Source organism: Pleurodeles waltl, chromosome 3_1 (assembly GCF_031143425.1).
Source record: "Pleurodeles waltl isolate 20211129_DDA chromosome 3_1, aPleWal1.hap1.20221129, whole genome shotgun sequence".
Lineage (NCBI taxonomy): Eukaryota > Metazoa > Chordata > Amphibia > Caudata > Salamandridae > Pleurodeles > Pleurodeles waltl.
The window spans coordinates 836,095,012-836,114,186 of NC_090440.1; the positions used below are offsets into that span (position 1 = coordinate 836,095,012).

A 19,175-nucleotide genomic window follows, 5' to 3' on the forward strand; every position below is an offset into this window, starting at 1 on the left:
GGTTAGAGTGCCGTGGACCCAGGCTTGGCTGTGCACAAAGGATTTCCGCCGGAAGTGCACAGGGGCCGGAGTAGCTGCAAAAGTCACGGTTCCCAGCAATGCAGTCTAGCGAGGTGAGGCAAGGACTTACCTCCACCAAACTTGGACTGAAGAGTCACTGGACTGTGGGGGTCACTTGGACAGAGTTGCTGGATTCGAGGGACCTCGCTCGTCGTGCTGAGAGGAGACCCAAGGGACCGGTAATGCAGCTTTTTGATGTCTGCGGTTGCAGGGGGAAGATTCCGTCGACCCACGGAAGATTTCTTCGGAGCTTCTAGTGCAGAGAGGAGGCAGACTACCCCCACAGCATGCACCACCAGGAAAACAGTCGAGAAGGCGGCAGGATCAGCGTTACAGAGTTGCAGTAGTCGTCTTTGCTACTATGTTGCAGGTTTGCAGGCTTCCAGCGCGGTCAGCAGTCGATTCCTTTGCAGAAGGTGAAGAGAGAGATGCAGAGGAACTCGGATGAGCTCTTGCATTCGTTATCTAAAGTTTCCCCAGAGACAGAGACCCTAAATAGCCAGAAAAGAGGGTTTGGCTACCTAGGAGAGAGGATAGGCTAGCAACACCTGAAGGAGCCTATCAGAAGGAGTCTCTGACGTCACCTGGTGGCACTGGCCACTCAGAGCAGTCCAGTGTGCCAGCAGCACCTCTGTTTCCAAGATGGCAGAGGTCTGGAGCACACTGGAGGAGCTCTGGACACCTCCCAGGGAGGTGCAGGTCAGGGGAGTGGTCACTCCCCTTTCCTTTGTCCAGTTTCGCACCAGAGCAGGGCTAAGGGGTCCCCTGAACCGGTGTAGACTGGCTTATGCAGAATTGGGCACATCTGTGCCCAAGAAAGCATTTCCAGAGGCTGGGGGAGGCTACTCCTCCCCTGCCTTCACACCATTTTCCAAAGGGAGAGGGTGTAACACCCTCTCTCAGAGGAAGTCCTTTGTTCTGCCATCCTGGGCCAGGCCTGGCTGGACCCCAGGAGGGCAGATGCCTGTCTGAGGGGTTGGCAGCAGCAGCAGCTGCAGTGAAACCCCAGGAAGGGCAGTTTGGCAGTACCAGGGTCTGTGCTACAGACCACTGGGATCATGGGATTGTGCCAACTATGCCAGGATGGTATAGAGGGGGCAATTCCATGATCATAGACATGTTACATGGCCATATTCGGAGTTACCATTGTGAAGCTACATATAGGTAGGGACCTATATGTAGTGCACGCGTGTAATGGTGTCCCCGCACTCACAAAGTCCGGGGAATTGGCCCTGAACAATGTGGGGGCACCTTGGCTAGTGCCAGGGTGCCCTCACACTAAGTAACTTTGCACTTAACCTTTACTAGGTAAAGGTTAGACATATAGGTGACTTATAAGTTACTTAAGTGCAGTGTAAAATGGCTGTGAAATAACGTGGACGTTATTTCACTCAGGCTGCAGTGGCAGGCCTGTGTAAGAATTGTCAGAGCTCTCTATGGGTGGCAAAAGAAATGCTGCAGCCCATAGGGATCTCCTGGAACCCCAATACCCTGGGTACCTCAGTACCATATACTAGGGAATTATAAGGGTGTTCCAGTAAGCCAATGTAAATTGGTAAAATTGGTCACTAGCCTGTTAGTGACAATTTGGAAAGAAATGAGAGAGCATAACCACTGAGGTTCTGATTAGCAGAGCCTCAGTGAGACAGTTAGTCACTACACAGGTAACACATTCAGGCACACTTATGAGCACTGGGGCCCTGGATGACAGGGTCCCAGTGACACATACAACTAAAACAACATATATACAGTGAAAAATGGGGGTAACATGCCAGGCAAGATGGTACTTTCCTACAGAAGCGCCAGGCTATCCCAACGTGGAGGCTACAAGTGAAAGCCTTACACGACCCTGCATTCACAGACTCACTGAGAACAGCGCTAAAACAGTATTGGGAATTAAACACCGGCACCACAAAACTAAGAGCAATGGAGTGGGACGCACACAAAGTGGTGATCCGTGGACATTGTATTTCCACTACATGGGGGGTGAGGCGCACACTCCATGCAGAGGTTAGCAAGCTGGAGAAGAAACTAAGAGCACTAGAAAACGCAGTCGCCCGTAATGAAACGCCATATACGGCTCTGAAGGAAACGCGCGCAGAACATGCAAAGGCTGATGCTACATTACGCCTTCATGATTACAAGCACCACGTGGCTAGGCTACAGTCGGAAGGCGACAGATCTGGTAGGCTGCTTGCATGGCTGCTGCGGGAGGACCGGCGGTGCCCTCCAATCGGCGCGATAGGAACATGCGCAGGCGCAATAGCTACCACGCAGGCAAAAATAAACGATGTGTTCAGGGAATATTATATACGATTATACACCAAAAGCACATCATGCTCCATCCAACAGCTTGAGTCCTTTCTAGCAGATTCTCCCCTGCCCCAACTAATGCACGTCGACAGAGAGACACTAGAAGCCCCCATCACACTAGGGGAACTCAATAAGGCCCTCGAACAACTACCTAGGAATAAAGCCCCAGGGACAGACGGCCTGCCATCTGAATACTACTCCACTTTTGCGACACATCTTAACACACATCTCCTAAAAACGTTCGAAGAAGCAGGGACCAACGGTATCCTGCCCCCCTCAATGAGAGAGGCAATGATAGTGGTCCTTCCAAAGCAGGGGCGCGACCCCACTGACGTCAGGTCTTATAGACCTCTCTCACTGTTGAACCTAGACTGTAAGATACTTGGCAAAATCCTGGCTAACAGACTAGCACCCTACATGCATATCCTGGTACACGATGACCAGAATGGATTCATCCCGAAACGTAACACCTTCCTAAATATTCGGAGGCTGCTCAGTGTGATGGGTGACACCCCTCCGACCGCACTCGAGGAGGTGGTGATATCGCTCGACATAGAAAAGGCATTTGATACATTAGAATGGGACTTCCTGTTTGCTACTATGCAGTTACTGGGTATAGGTCCAAAATTCACAAACTGGGTACGTATTTTGTACACTGCCCCACAGGCTAGGGTGAAGACGGGAGGAGAAATATCAGAAAGCTTTCCGATTAGCAGGGGAGCAAGACAGGGTTGCCCCCTCTCCCTCCTCCTATTTGCCTTAGCAATGAAACCACTAGCTGCACGCGTCCGTGCAAAAAAAGAAGAATGGGGGGTGTCAAGGAACGGTACTCTCCACTCCATTTCATTATACGCAGATGATGCCTTGATATACATACGCAGAGTGGAGGAGTCGCTGCCCCCAGTGATGTCGCTGCTGTCTGAGTTCAGAAGGGTATCTGGTCTAATAGTTAACTGGGGGAAATCCTGTATATTCCCACTAACCAGCTGGCCCCCTGTGAGGCAAGAAAGTGCCCCACCAGGACATCTAAAATGGTGCTTCGACACATTTAAATACCTAGGGATCAACGTCTACCACAGGGCGGAAGACCTAAGGGATGGAAATCTGGGGAAAGCGGTGTCCTCTGTTAAGAGCTCAGTACGCTTCTGGAATAAATTACCACTCTCACCACTGGGTAAAGTAGCTATAGCAAACATGCTGATATTACCTAGACTGTTGTATTATTTTGCGGCCCTACCAATCATCATTCCCAAAAGCTTTTTTGTTGGCTTGAACTCCAACTGGTGTGGGGCGAGGGCAGAAGGCGGGTTGCACTTACCACGCTGCATCATCCGGTAGCAATGGGTGGACTTGGGCGCCCCAAACTTTGAGCTTTACTCTGCGGCCGCACAGCTGCAGTGGATCTTAAATTGGCTCCATAGACCTAGCTCGGCAGTAACTATATGGCTGCAATCCCGACTCCAAGGCGCTCCCATACTAGTTTGGTTGCTGGATAAGCAGATTAAAATTACATGCACCAACCCGTTGATGATAGTGGCACACACATATTGGAAGAAGTATATCCAAAAGGGAGTTAAAAACTACCCTACTCACCACTCCTCCCACTGGATCGGCTCCCCGGGTGGGTGGAAGCCGGCTCATACTCACCTACAACTTGGTTAGACGCGGGTATAAGTGCAGTAGGAGACTGTTTTGAGGAAGGGAAATTAATGACCTTCGAAGCTATACAGGCCCTTACAGAGATCACTCCGGGGCAATTCCTGGCATATCACGCGATATGCCATGCAATCAGGAAAACTTGGGCGTCTGGTGACGCAGAGCCTGATATTTCAGTCTCCCTACGCCACATGCTGAACTGGGACCCCCAAGGAAAAGCAGTCTCAAACCTTTATAAACTTCTGAACAGACCCCCGGAAGACAACCTGCAGAAAGCTAGGGAGAGGTGGAACATTGTATTGCCCACTCCGATCTCAGGGACAGAATGGCCAAAAGCTATGTGCCACACACGTGAGGTCTCAAGAAACCCCAGATTCCGATATACACAGTTCAATTATCTACATCAGACATACCTGGCGCCGGCCAGGATTAAACGCATGTTCCCCGGGTCGGACCCAGCCTGTCCCAGATGCAAAACACCAGCTGCACAGTTCTTCACATGGTCTGGGAGTGCCTGCGGTTACGGGGGGAATGGGAAGGGGTGGTCACAGTCTTAGCGGAAATCACGGGGCTCAACCTGGACACGAATCCCAAATCCTGTCTACTCGGACTAAGGACAAGGACGAAAAGAAATAAACACCTGCATAGGTTTGTAGATCTAGCGTATGTAATGTACAAAAGATTGATAGCAATGAACTGGAAGGCTCGCAACACGCCTGACTTAAAAGTCTGGCTTGCCCTCACGCTACGCTGGGCTCGCGCTGAGCATCAGGTATTAACAAATTTAGCTCGTAGGGGACTGCGACAAGTGGGCGGTGAGGCCTGGGGCGTCTTAGTGTCCAGGCTAGAAGCCAAAAATGATGAAAGACCCCACTGAATCACAGACAGCTGCACCCACCTGGAAGGCCGCGGGCCCAGCCCCCAGCAGAAAGGCAGTACTATTCTTGGGGACGCATACATATCCATCATCAAGGCCTCGCCAACACTGATAGCACAGCAGCCCCCCCCCCCCCCCAATGCATGCATGCCACAGCACCAAAAGGCCTGCACACTCAATCGACAGACACCAGCGCTATGACCCATTGGACCAGATCCCTCCACCTTGCCCCCCCCTTCGCTCCCCCCTCCCTTGTTTCCTCTGGCCCCCACCCTCACCCGTGTGGCGATGAGGGCCCCTGTCACCAGTGGTAATAGAATCGCATTGCAAATGTACGCTTCGTCATATGTGGCAGCAACTTCGAAAGTGTTGGGTAGAATTAGCGAACCGGGAAGTGCACACAAGTTCTTAGTAGTTTGTTATATATATTGACCTTAATATGGGTGAGCCAGACGACAGACTGTAACCAATGACAAATTGCTAATAATGACTTTTACATGCAAGAAAATGTATGGCTTTTGTTTTGAAAAACCAATAAAAACATGTTAAAAAAAAAAAAATGTAATTGTCGATTAATCAGGCATGGCCATATTCTTCTGATGTTTATGTTTAGATTTTCCTTTTTTAATAACTGGCTCTCGATGCTGTGGTGTTATCTAATTCAACTAAAACACGAATGCAATAGAACTGTATTGTTCTAAAATATCGCATTTTCACATCTTCTGTTGATCATTCTTTCGTTCACAAATTGTGGCCTTGGTAACTGATTTTTACCTTACGACCAAAATTTTACAAGCAGAGCACGGCTTTGTTGTCGGTCCAAATGTAATTTTAGGGACTTCAGCATAAATTGACAATTGAACACTATGAAATTTACGAATTTCCGCATGTATTCTTTGTTTCAATAAATCCATGGTGGAACAAATGAGTGCGGAGCACGCACACGTCAGAGGTAAATTCACTCCAGAATGCACTTGTTTTTGCATGCTCTGCTTACGCTAAGGATGGCTCATTCTTCACAAAGTTAAACAAACTGAGAATTGTTGTACATGGTATGCGTAACCTGTAAATGTGCAACACTATGGAGAAAAAGACAAAAACAAACAAGGGGAGGAACAGCAGAATTATTGTATTTGCATGTTCTGTCAAGGTGTGGTCAAGGACAGGAATTACCAATAAGACAAACACCTAGAAAGGAAGGCAAGAAAGGATAAAATTGGAGCAAACAGTTTGCCCTTATTCTGACGAATCCAAAAATGTCCCTTTTTAAAAGAATCACAACAAAACCACATATTAGCCAAATTACTTCAGTTTCCCAAAAAGACAATTACATCTCATAGAATTATTAATAAGACTACACATTTTCCTCTGTCTCTCAAAGAATTCCTCACTCAACTTGATCTTTGCACATGGTGTGTAAATTTTGTATGGTAATTTTTTATAAATTAAACTCTACCTTTAGAGCACTGTTCCCAAGTAGTTTGTACCTACAGTTATGCTGAATGAAACCGAATGTGGTCAATGAAGCAAAATGTACTGGTGCCTAGCCAATGCACATCTTTGTAGAACAGTGTGAGATATATCTTGCAATTAGTTTCACAGCAGATAAACCCAGAAGTAGCTGCATACACTATTACAATATGGCTTGTGCCAACATACTCCACCTCTTGGCCACGGGAAAAAGCGTGTTTAGCTACTTATAAGTAATTCACTGGAAATTAGAAAGGGGACACCGAAATGTGTGGCATAATTAAATGGATATGTCAGATTCCTGTGTGAGCTTCGTTGAAAGGTGCAACACAATAATGTGTTCATAAGTAAAGTATGCTGCTGATTAAAGAAGTGTAATTTCGTAACAACAGAAGCTGATCAGTCATCTGCCTCTTAATTAATTTCTTATTGTGAGTTTGCACAACCTCAAATCCTCACGGTTACCAAGTCAGTAAGGACATATAATATGGCCTTTTAAAAAAAAGGTTTGTGTGTATGTGTGCTTAACTCTAAGGAAAACAACATATTGGGGGTCATTCTGACCCCGGCGGGCGGTGGGAGCCGCCCGCCTGGAGGGAACCGCCAGAATACCGCTGTGCGGTCAAAAGACCGCCGCGGGTATTCTGGGTTTCCCACTGGGCTGGCGGGCGACCGCCAAAAGGCCGCCCGCCAGCCCAGTGGGAAACACCCCTCCATGAGGATGCCGGCTCCGAATGGAGCCGGCGGAGTGGAGGATGTGCGACGGGTGCAGTGGCACCCGTCACGTATTTCAGTGTCTGCAAAGCAGACACTGAAATACAAAGTGGGGCCCTCTTACGGGGGCCTGCAGGGGCCCCCAGGGGCCCCACGACACCCCTCACCGCCATCCTGTTCCTGGCGGGCGGAACCGCCAGGAACAGGATGGCGGTGAGGGGGTCGGAATCCCCAATGGCGGCGCAGCAAGCTGCGCCGCCATGGGGGATTCCCAGGGCAGCGGAAAACCGGCGGGAGACCGCCAGTTTTCCTGTTCTGACCGCAGCCAAACCGCCGCGGTCAGAATGCCCTGCGGGGCACCGCCAGCCTGTTGGCGGTGCTCCCGCCAACCCCGGCCCCGGCGGTCCTTGACCGCCGGGGTCGGAATGACCCCCATTGTCTTCCAGTGTCTCATATTACAAACTCTATTAACTAGATCATACCCATTCCAGCAGTTTATATTCTTTCTCATGAATAATAACAGTTTAGTATTTTATACTGTGAATTCGAGGTTTATTATCTGGGATGGACTTGTGTCCACTGCAAGTAATAAAGGGTTTGATTCAGAGTTAGGCGGAGTGGATACTCCATCACAAATCTGACTGATATCCCGTCCGACTATTCAAAGTGCATTATATCCTATGGCACTTTTATAACACTATTATTTGTGGTAGAGTATCCCATACTCTAAATCAGGCCCAAAGCCACTATCTTGTTATGGCTAGTCGAAGATTTCAGTAATTTAAATAAAAGTTCTACCACTGGTAGCTGTGGCAGAAAGCAGACAGGCTTACATTAGAAAAATATGTAAAGCATTTAGAAGTACCAACACAGGTAAAAAGTCGAATACACAACATAATACAAAATCCCACTACAATGTATAAAAATAGAGGTCAGTTTAATAGGCAAAATAACACCAAAACAACAAAAATCCAATAAGGGAAACAGAAGATATGGTTTGTAAAGATTTAAGCGCCTAAGCCCCAATTGTGGTCAATGGTCACAGTGGACATGGACCTAGATGCAATTTCAGACTGACTCCAATGGAGTGTGAATCAGCTGCTAAATAGATTGGCCTTGCCAGGGCCTGAAAGTATAGAAATGTGAAAAAAGTTTCTAAGGGCCTCATTGCGAATGTGGTTGTCCGAGGAGGTCCGACTGCCCAATTATAACCCACCCGCCAAGGGGCCGCCGTTCCTGCCGGGAACATGGTTCCCAATGGCATGATGCTGGGTGGTGCTGAACTCAGAAAGGCTGTTGGTAAGGGTGGGCTGAGGGCCCCCCGTCCAGCACCATCGTAATTCATCATATTCATTTTGAGGTTGCTGGTTGGCCCCCTCTGTGCTATGAGATAGCAATGGCTCCTTTAAGTGAGTCTAGTGCTATCTCGTAGCACTGTTCCTGTCGGTCTGACTGGTGGGAACGCTCTATTGCAATGCTGCTGCCAGTCAGACCTACTGGAACATTGTAATAGGGCAGGGGGGACACCATGGCAGTGGCGTCCTCCCTGCTAGTTTATTGGTCCCGCGGTGGGACAGCCACACTCTTAATGAGGCTCTAAGTCTGAATCTGAAAAAAAGAATTTTATTTTTCTAGGAAAACTCTTCTCCACACAGGACAAACTTGAAATTCAAGCCAATGTCGTTAAACTGCCAGTTGGCTACTTTTCACAGTCAATTCCATGAAGCTCTGTAGCAAAAGTTTTGAAGAAGTTACCAAACTTATGTTGGTGCCCAAATAACCACAGAGCACATTTCCAAAGACCCCTGCACCTCATATAGCGCACTTAGAGACTCTCAGAGTGGCAGACAGAGAGCAACAGCAACGTCCAAATCAAGTCCAGCTGCCACTCAGCAGCAAGAGTTCTTCATTGGAATGTCCCCTTCAGCATGTCATGTTCCTGGATCCACCCAAGAGATCAGCCTTATGATCTTTGGGTTCTTTCTGTCCTTGGATTTCAAGGGAAAGGGGTTCACCCACCTCAGGTATTTTTCACAAATGCCAAGTTCAGTAGGTTCAGGCTACCTGGCATCCTTTCACAAATCCAGCAGTATTCTGAGGATGGCTCGATGTGGGTCCAGGTTTGTATGGTTCACCATTCTGTGAGTGAGGGAGCCCCCCTCCTAAAAAAAACACTCCTAGCTCTTCTCTGACCAATGGAATGTGGCAGGGAATACCCAAGATAGTGAAGGTTTTTAGCCACACTATACTTGGGCTCGGAGGCTGGGGGAGTTTGTAGGGAGCATAAGGCAGTCATCCCAGTGTCCTTCCGGGTCTAACATTAAAATCCAGTTTGGTGTAGGCACTATACCCACAACAAGCTCAGAGACAGAAGTCTGGTAGAACAAAAACAGGGCCCTAAAGCAACTATCCAGGGGATGCACAAAACCATCACACGTGCTTCAGACAAACCTGTCATGAAGCATTTAACACTGGGGTGTCAACAGGTGGGACACAGGCCTATTGTGAGCTTCTTGGAGGAATTTCAAACCTCTTTCACACTTTATTTAAGGCTGACCACTAGCTGGGAGCAGCTAGAGAACTAATGCAAATTAGCTTACTGTGAGCTCCGGCAGGTAAAACATAATGGGGGTGATTCTAACTTTGGCGGGCGGCGGAGGCCGCCCGCCAAAGTTCCCCCAACAGAATACCGCTACGCGGTCAGAAGACCGCCGCGGTTATTCTGTGTTTCCCGCTGGGCTGGCGGGCGACCGCCAGAAGGCCGCCCGCCAGCCCAGCGGGAAACCCCTTCCCACTAGGAAGCCGGCTCCGAATGGAGCCGGCGGAGTGGGAAGGGTGCGACGGGTGCAGTAGCACCCGTCGCGATTTTCAGTGTCTGCATGGCAGACACTGAAAATCTTTTAGGGGCCCTCTTACGGGGGCCCACGACACCCCTCACCGCCATCCTTTTCCTGGCGGTCAAAACCGCCAGGAACAGGATGGCGGTGAGGGGGTCGGAATCCCCATGGCGGCGCAGCCCTCAGGGCAGTGGAAAACCGGCGGGAGACCGCCGGTTTTCCGTTTCTGACCGCGGCCATACCGCCGCGGTCAGAATGCCCTTGGGAGCACCGCCAGCCTGTTGGCGGTGCTCCCGCGGTCGTTGACCCTGGCGGTCAATGACCGCCAGGGTCAGAATGACCCCCAATATTTTTAAAAAGTTACAGTTCCTTAATAATTATTAAATATCTACCTTCACCATTGAATTGGACATTTAATAACAATTACAAAAGTGTTTTAATTATTTTTCTAGTTGGTCCTTTTCCTGAGTTAACCGTAAGAATATTTTAAGCTGCACTCTGGATTTCTACATTGGACAACCATGCCTACCACAGTGAAAATATTTTTTTAGGACCATGTCACTGTAGGGCAGAGGTCTTCAAACTGGGGGGCGGCCCCCCCTAGGGGGTCCTCAAGTAATCCCAGGGGGAAGGGGGTACCAGACTTTGGCCAAAAGAAGCATTATACAGATAACAGGCTTTTGTTTTAAGCAGAATCATGTTATTGCATTTTAAAAAGGTAACAGTACTCAGCTGCAATGTTTAAATAGGTCTAGACATATTTAAACATTGCCATCTTTATAAAATAATTGTGAAAAATTCTGAGGGGGGCCCAATGACTTTTATTTTTCAACTGGCGGGCACGGCATTAAAAACTTTGGAAACAACTGCTGTAGGGTATGTTAACGTTAATTTTCTACATGCCCCACTTTTAAATACTATGCCCATACATTGTGGGCTACAAGACTTACATGGGGGAAACTTACTAATAGTTCAAAGGGATTCTTTTTACTTGTTAAAAATAATTATTAGAGAGTGACAAGGTTTCACATTGCAGCAGTCAGACTACAATGCTAGACCTCAATCCATGTTTCCCATGTCACACTAGAGAAAGACACAATAAGTGCTGCGGTCCACCGGTGGCATTCTAACTTTCTGTGCCATAAATGTATTTTCTACATCATATTTTATGGCCTCATAAGAAAACTAAATAAGGTCAGTTCACAAATACTTGGCACTGGACAGCATCTCTGTAGATAGAGTCTAAAAACCAGCAATAGAATTCAGCAAATAATGGGTCTGACCAAGCAAAAAGGGGCAATTCTCACATATATTTGTCTAGTACCTCTCTGTTTATGTAGCTCTAACTGCTTGTTCAATTTAAAATGTATTTGTTGTATAATCAATTTGATTTCAATTCTGAAGCAAAGCAAAAATGTGACAATCGTTCTGACATACAAATAAAAAGATACGTACTGTTGATCATACTGATCATACTGATTATAATGGTTGAAACCTGGTCAGATGTAGGAAAAATGTGATCTTAACTTCCAAACTTTTTGCATGTTTTATATTTCTCTTTTAATAGGTGCATCTTCATATGAATACGTTACAACAGAATTCTAAAACATCAGATTTAAAAAACATTTTTGGGTACATTACAATTTTAATAGAAGTGTACAGATTCATTGATCAGTACTGATTGTAGATATTAGGTAATCAAATCTGAAAGTGTCATGAGAGTATAACATGAACAGCATAGAGTTAGCCACCCTCCCCCCAACAAGTCACAGGAAACAGTGCTAAAGGAATGAAAGCTCAATTAATAATTGGAGTAATTATTACCTAAGCACCACATTGTCCAAACATTGTGACCAGATTTATTATCCAAAATGTGTGACAGCTCAGAGTGGTACGCCCACTTATAGCATTTACGCAATAGCAAGTAATATTTTAAATGTAACTACGGCTTTTCTTATGTATTTGTTGGGTAAACTTTATATCTAAGACCTCATACGCAATGAGTTCATGTTTATTTCAGGTAAACATTGTACAAATTGTTAACTGATTAAGGTAATAATTTGTATCCATAGTTTGTGAAACACACCGCTGTCCAGAACTTCATTGTAACTTAGGAATGTCTTTGGTTGAAACATGGAATCCAGAAAAGTGCTGCCCATCCCGTACATGTGGTAAGGTTAACATAACATGTTTATACTTATACACCTATTGAAAATTTGATTTTTCCATTAACAATATGTTCCCAGGTGCAATAGATTGTTTAAATGATGTCTCTGCCAAGGACACGACAGGATTAAATATACTCAAGATTGTTTGTTGACCTCCCAAATCTTGGAAATAGTGCAGATCACTAGCAATGTGTGAGAGACTGAGACATGGAGAGACTAGTTCCAATGTCTGTATTTTCAACCAACAGATATCACATTTGTGATGTTGATAGGTTCTGTACTTCCACTAAGGTTACTATCAAAAGTCTCAATTTCTGCTAGATGGCATTTTCTAACTGGACAACTTCAATTTTTTTTTTTTAATATTTTTTTATTAACATTTTATTATTTAATAAACAGTATTATGTTTACAGCACCATCTTGTTTGCTTCGTGTTAGTGCATAACAGTGTTAATATCACTACTGTCTACATTGTTTGAATGTTCTACTTCATTAATTATTCGATAACCTTTATACTTTAACCTTATGCAAGAATAGAACATCAGTGGCGCTTCTTCTCGTATGAGTTGCCCAATTGGCCTGGTGTAGCAGAGTCATGTTTTCCTAGCTATTATACAACACCATTAACTCGTTTCAAACATTAATCAACTTAAACTTAAACACGATGGCACTGTGGGGGGTGGAGGCTGCTAATGCAGGGGGATGCCATTTCTTGGCTTTTCCAGTATGTATGGTGTCATTACTCATAGACTTGTCTGGTTTCAGGTGGGTGGGGCGTCTACCGGGTCCAACCTGTCTGTTACTCAATGTCCTGGGCTCTGTCCCCTGTTGTCCGCCTTTTGTTCAATCTCAGCCTTATCGTGTCTTCCCTTATCATGTCCTAGAGGGCGAGGCAACATCTCCTCCCTTCCTATGTTTATCCAGTCTCCACTCCTGTTGGTGTGTCTGCGTCCGCTGTTCTCAATATATTGTCCCAGCTTGTCATTGCTACTTCCCATTTCTGTGCAATAGGGTGGCGACGCAGTCCCCTCCCCTCCTCGCTCTTCAGGACCTGGAGTTCGGCTCTAGCCCATGTTGTAACGTCTTGTCTCCACCCAACCCGGGGGGGGCGAAACTGTGCCTTCCAGTTCTTTGTGATCTGTCTCCTATATAATACCAGTGCCAGACTCAGAAATCGGGTCTCCACTCTTCCCCGCGGCAACCCATCCCCAAAGCCCATCAAACATCTGTCAGGGGTCGGAGTCAGGTTCATATTAAGGAGTCTCGATAGGTCGGACATCACCTCTTCCCACCCCAGTTGGATCTCTGGACAGGTCCATACCATGTGGTCAAAATTTGCGTCTACATTTTTACATCTGGGGCACACCCTAGGAACTCCCCCATAGATTACTGTTAGCCGATGTGGGGTGAGGTACGTTCTGTGGAGGTAATTATATTGTATATATCTCAGTCGCATGCTGCGAGCGACGGTCCGGGGGTAAGCCAAAGCTCTGTTCCATTCCGCATCTGACGGTTCCCTACCGACTGTCCTCCCCCATCTCTCTCTCAGTGGCCGCAGGGAATCTAGTGCATCCTCAACTTGAACTCGGTATAATTTAGATATCAGATGGGACTCATCTCCTGATGTCAATAGGAGATGCAGCACCCTGTGGGTGGCTGGTTCCGCGTTGACCGTGATCCAGTGCGTTTTCAGCACATGTATCAGTTTATGATACATAAGGAACTGACCCGGGGAGACTCCACTGTCAACAAGATTAGTGAAAGACCTCAACACTCCCTCCTGAAACAGGTCTCCCACCGTTTCTATTCCTGCTCTCCTCCAGGTTCCGAGGCTCATGCCTCCCAGGTTCCTCACACCAGCCTCGATCGTAAGTACCGCCAGGGGTAGGGCCGGAGAGTACGGGGGGACAGTGCCATCCCTTTTCACGCACCTCTTCCAACATGCTGACGCCACTTTTGTCATCGGACTGTGCATGTGGGGATTAAGCTTCCTATTTGTCATTCGAGCAATGAACTGATTTATGTCCTCCTCTACTTGGTCGGTGTACCTCTCCAGGTGACCCTTACCTGAGAGCCACCCGGCAACCCATTGCAGCTGGGATGCCAGGTAGTAGGCTTCAAAATCTGGCGCTCCTAGACCCCCCTTGTTAGTTGGCCTGCATAGTATCTGGAGCGAGGTGCGTCTACGACCATCATCCCATATAAGTTCTCTGAGTAGGGTGTTTAGTTCACGAAACCACGCTGTTGGAATCAGAAGGGGCAGGTTAGCGAAGTAGTATAGAAGCCGGGGCAGCATGACCATTTTGGACAATGCTACTCTGGCCATTATCGTCAATTTCAGCGATCGCCAGAACCCCACCGAGGACTTTAGAGATCGTAGAGCTCTGTCCAGGTTACCCTCGCGCAAGTCTGCCCTGTCGTGAAACACCTGTATGCCCAAGTACTTAAAGGTTCGAGGGGCCCAAATCATATCCCCAGGGCATGTTGTCGGGCGTCCGCCGCCCGGAGCCATAGGGAACACGCATGTCTTGCTACGGTTGAGGCAAAGTCCAGATATGTTCCCATAGTTCTCCAGCACTCCCAGCGCCCATAGGAGATCCTTCTCTCCGTCCCTAAGGTAGACAAGTATATCATCAGCATATAGCGAGATGATATGTTCTTGGTGTCCCCATTCCACTCCTCTACCCACGCCCTCCTACCGCATCTGGGACGCCAGCGGCTCGATGGCCAGGGCGAATAACAGTGGGGACAATGGGCAACCTTGTCTGGTTCCCCTGTGAATTGGGTAAGTTCCGGACACTGTTTTACCTGTTCTCACTCTTGCCAGCGGTGACGTGTACAACAAGTCCACCCATTTGACCCAATCTTCACCCATTCCCATACGGAGCATCACTGCTCTCAAGTAGTCCCATCTGATCGAGTCAAATGCCTTCTCAAAATCCACCGCGAGCAACACCCCTGCTGCAGGTTTCGTGTCGCTAGGCATATTCAGGACCGCAAAGAGACGTCTCAGGTTTAAGGAGGTGCTGCGATTCGGGACGAAACCATTCTGATCTACATGTACCAGAGTTGGTACAAGAGGGAGTAAACGGTTGGCCAAGATCTTGCTTAGTATTTTAAAATCACTGTTTAGCATTGACAGGGGGCGGAAGTCAGTCACCGAAGGTTGCCTAGATTTTGTCTTAGGGAGTGGGACTACCATTGCCTCTCTCATGGTGCACGGCAGTATCCCATTCTGTAGCGATTCTGTATACATCTCTACCAGCCTATCCCTGTCTCCGGCCATCAGGCTCGTTATAGGTATATGTTGTAGGTAATTATCAAAGACCTCCGTACTGATTTCAGCCGGTTTTCCATATAAAAAGGTGTAATATTCCTTGAATGCATCATTTACAGGGCCTGGTCTACTTCTGCATGACCCTTCCTTATCCAGCACATTTGTGATGGGCTCGGCCTCTCCACCCGGCCTCACCAACCAGGCTAACATTTTCCCAGACCTACCCTCTTCAGATTGTAGGGAGGCAAAGTATTTTTGTGTGCTGTGACATCTGAGTTGTTCTTCGATCTGGGAATGGTCCCTCTTTGCCTGATTATATTTCTCATTTACTAGTGTGCCAGCCCCCTGAGTAAGTTCTCCCTCATGTATTATCTTCTCTAGCGTAGTCAGCTCCCTTTCAAGTGTGCGTCTCACTCCGGCCGATTGTCCAAGACAAAAACCCCTTGTCACCACCTTGAGGGCCTCCCATTCCGTAGATCTAGAGGTGGTGGATCCGCTGTTAAATTGAATATGGTCAGTCAGGTGCTGTCTCAGGGCGTCTCTATATGCTGGGTCCCCAAGTGCTGTAGGGGACAATCTCCAGGCCGGAATGGGGGGCCTAATCTCTGCTGCCATCCATGTTACCAATAGAGGGCTGTGGTCGGACAGTGTACGGCCCAGATATTCTGAGTGAACCATCCCACGTGCAAGGTCTGCCGTACACGCCACCCTGTCGATTCTGGTGTGGAGTCGGTGAAGGCCCGAATAATATGAGTAATCCCTGTCGTGTAGGTGTTGTTCCCGCCATATATCCACCAGCCCCCAGTAGCTCATCCATTCACTAAGTTTCCCAGCTATCTTACTTGACATTGCACCCTGCAGTGGGGGGGAGGATCTATCCAAGTCTACATCTAATATACTATTGAAGTCCCCTCCAACCAAAAGCTCTCCTCTCCTCTGGCGGGTGAGGTGGCTCGATAATTTAGTCAAAAAGGGGATCTGGTCTTGATTTGGGGCATACATGCAGCATAGGACAATCGGTGTGCCGTATAGCCTTCCCTCCAGAATCACAAACCTCCCCTCACGATCTATGTTGGAAGCTTCTATCTCTAGGGGAACCCCTGCATGGATCCAGATCATTACTCCCCTTGCGTACGCTGAGTACTCTGTTGCGAACACCCGCCCCCTCCACCTACGTCTCAATCTCTCAGGTTCACCAGCCGCCAGGTGGGTCTCCTGTAGCATTGCTACCTGTATATTCCTCCTTTTTAAATAAGCCAGTATAACCATTCACCACCCCTTGCCATCCTAACTTGTAACTGCTTATCCCAACTCCCCCTCCCCAGGGCACCTCTCAAACAGTAGGCTGCCCAAAAACAGAAAAAACACCCGTGCAACAGTGCAGCATGTTTCATCTTTTAGTTGCAGTTCTCGCCAGTCCACCTGTACAGGCGAGATTCCAGTAGGGGGGTGGCCCTGCACGGAGGGGCCATTAGTGCACCATTTGCGCCCGCCCCATGGTGTCCGGTAAGCCTCTGGGCCTCAGAGGTCATCTGCAGTTTGTGGGGTCACTACCGGGGCCTGCACCAAGCTGCTCGAGCCCCCCGCCGATGACATCACAGTCTCGTCAGATTCACCGCCAGAGTCCTCCCGGGGGGTCCCCTCTCTGTTCACACGGGCCGCTGCCTCCAGTGCTGCTCTTCTGCCACTTTCTTTTTGGTTCCGGGATGGCGCCAAGCTCCCCTTTTTCTACATATAAGACACCCCTAAGGTATGCCCTAGGTAACCCATAGGGCAGGGTGTTGTGTAGGCAAAAGGCAGGACATGTTCCTATGTAGTTTGCATGTCCTGGTAGTGTAAAACTCCTAAATTCGTTTTTGCACTGCTCTGAGACCTGCTCCCTTGGTAGGCTAACATTGGGGCTGCCCTCATACATTGTTTGAGTGGTAGCTGCTGATCTGAAAGGAGTAGGAAAGTCATATTTAGTATGGCCAGAATGGTGATATAAAATCCTGCTGACTGGTGAAGTTGGATTTAATATTACTATTTTAGAAATGCCACATTTAGAAAGTGAGCATGTGTCTGCACTTAAATCTTTCTGTGCCTTACAATCCACGTCTGGCTGGGTTTAGTTGACAGCTCCTTGTGCATTCACCAGACACACCCCAAACACAGGATACTCGGCCTCACTTGCATACATCTGCATTTTGAATGGGTCTTCCTGGGCTGGAGAGTGGTGGGCCTGCTCTCACACAAAGGACTGCCACACCCCCTACTGGGACCCTAGCAGACAGGATTGAACTGAAAGGGGACCGGGTGCACTTCTAAGCCACTCTTTGAAGTCTACCCCACTTTAAAGGCACATTTGGGTATATAAACAGGACCTCTGCCCCTTCCAACTCAGACACTTCCTGGAGAAGAAAACTGGAACCAGAACCTGCATCCTGCCAAGAAGAACTGCCTGGCTGCCCAAAGGACTCACCTGACTATTTTCTGTGAAGGACTGCTGCCTTGCTGTTGGCCTGCTGCCTTGCTGCTCTCTGGCTGTGGTGAAGAAGTGCTCTCCAAGGGCTTGGATTGAGCTTGCCTTCTGTTCCCTGAAGTCTCAGGAGCAAAAAGGCTTCTCTCTTGCAACTGGACTCCTTGTGCTTCAAAAATTAGACGCACAGCTTGCTAAAACCGATGCACAGCCTGCCCTGCGGTGAGAAATTCACTGCATTCCGAAGTGGAATGATGCAGCACAACTTCGCAAGGAGAAGATCGACGCTGCGCCTGCGTTGCGACCGGAACTTTGACGCACGGCCCACCGGATCAACGCACAGCTGACCTGGGACGACACAGCCTGACTTCCAGAGGGGAAATTGACGCAGTGCCTGCTGTGCAGAAGAAAATTCCACGCAACGCCCACCGGATTGACGCAGCGCTTGTGACTTCGCTCCCCAAGCCCAGGATTCCACGCACAGACCCCGGGGCGTCTGAAAACCCCACAAAACAAAGAGGATCCGCAACCGAGCGCCGGAAATCGATGCACAGCCGTCCCTGCGTGGAAACTAAATGACACATCGCGGTGTGCGGCCTGAGAAATCGACACACACCCCTTTGTTTACACGCTTCTCCTCCTCTGCTGCCCTTTGCGGAGATTTTTCACAGGAACCAGGTACTCTGTGCTTGAAAGAGACTTTGGCCCTCATTACAACTTTGACGGGCGGCGGAGGCCGCCCACCAAAGTTGCGCCGCAGGAATACCGCACCGCGGTCTGAAGACCGCGGCCGGCATTCTGAGTTTCCCGCTGGGCGGGCGGGCGGCCGCCTTAAGGCCGCCCGCCAGCCCAGCGGGAAACAACCTTCCCACGAGGACGCCGGCTCGGAATCGAGCCGGCGTAGTGGGAAGGTGCGACGGGTGCTACTGCACCCGTTGCGTATTTCACTGTCTGCTGTGCAGACAGTGAAATACAAGCGGGGCCCTCTTACGGGGGCCCCTGCAGTGCCCATGCCATTGGCATGGGCACTGCAGGGGCCCCCAGGGGCCCCGCGACACCCCCTACCGCCATCCTGTTCCTGGCGGGCGAACCGCGAGGAACAGGATGGCGGTAGGGGGGGTCAGAATCCCCAAGGCGGCGCAAAAACCGGCGGGAGACCGCCGGTTTTCCTGCACTGACCGCGGCCAAAGCGCCGCGGTCAGAATGCCCTACGGGGCACCGCCGGGCTGTCGGCGGTGCTCCCGCCAACCGCGAGCCTGGCGGTCACAGACCGCCAGGCTCGTAATGAGGGCCTTTGTTTGCTATAAAAAGACTTAAGACACTTGATAACACTTTTCAGTGATAT

The 19,175-nt window shown here is 48.7% G+C and overlaps 1 protein-coding gene across 1 annotated transcript in view; it reads left to right on the forward strand.

Moving 5' to 3' along the window:
• The window catches only part of OTOG (otogelin), a 956,473-nt gene that overhangs the window by 771,045 nt on the left and 166,253 nt on the right, over positions 1–19,175 (forward strand). The window contains exon 47 of the mRNA XM_069221482.1: positions 12,000–12,098. Coding sequence (XP_069077583.1) covers positions 12,000–12,098 — 99 coding nt within the window. The remainder of the gene's footprint in view (positions 1–11,999; positions 12,099–19,175) is intronic.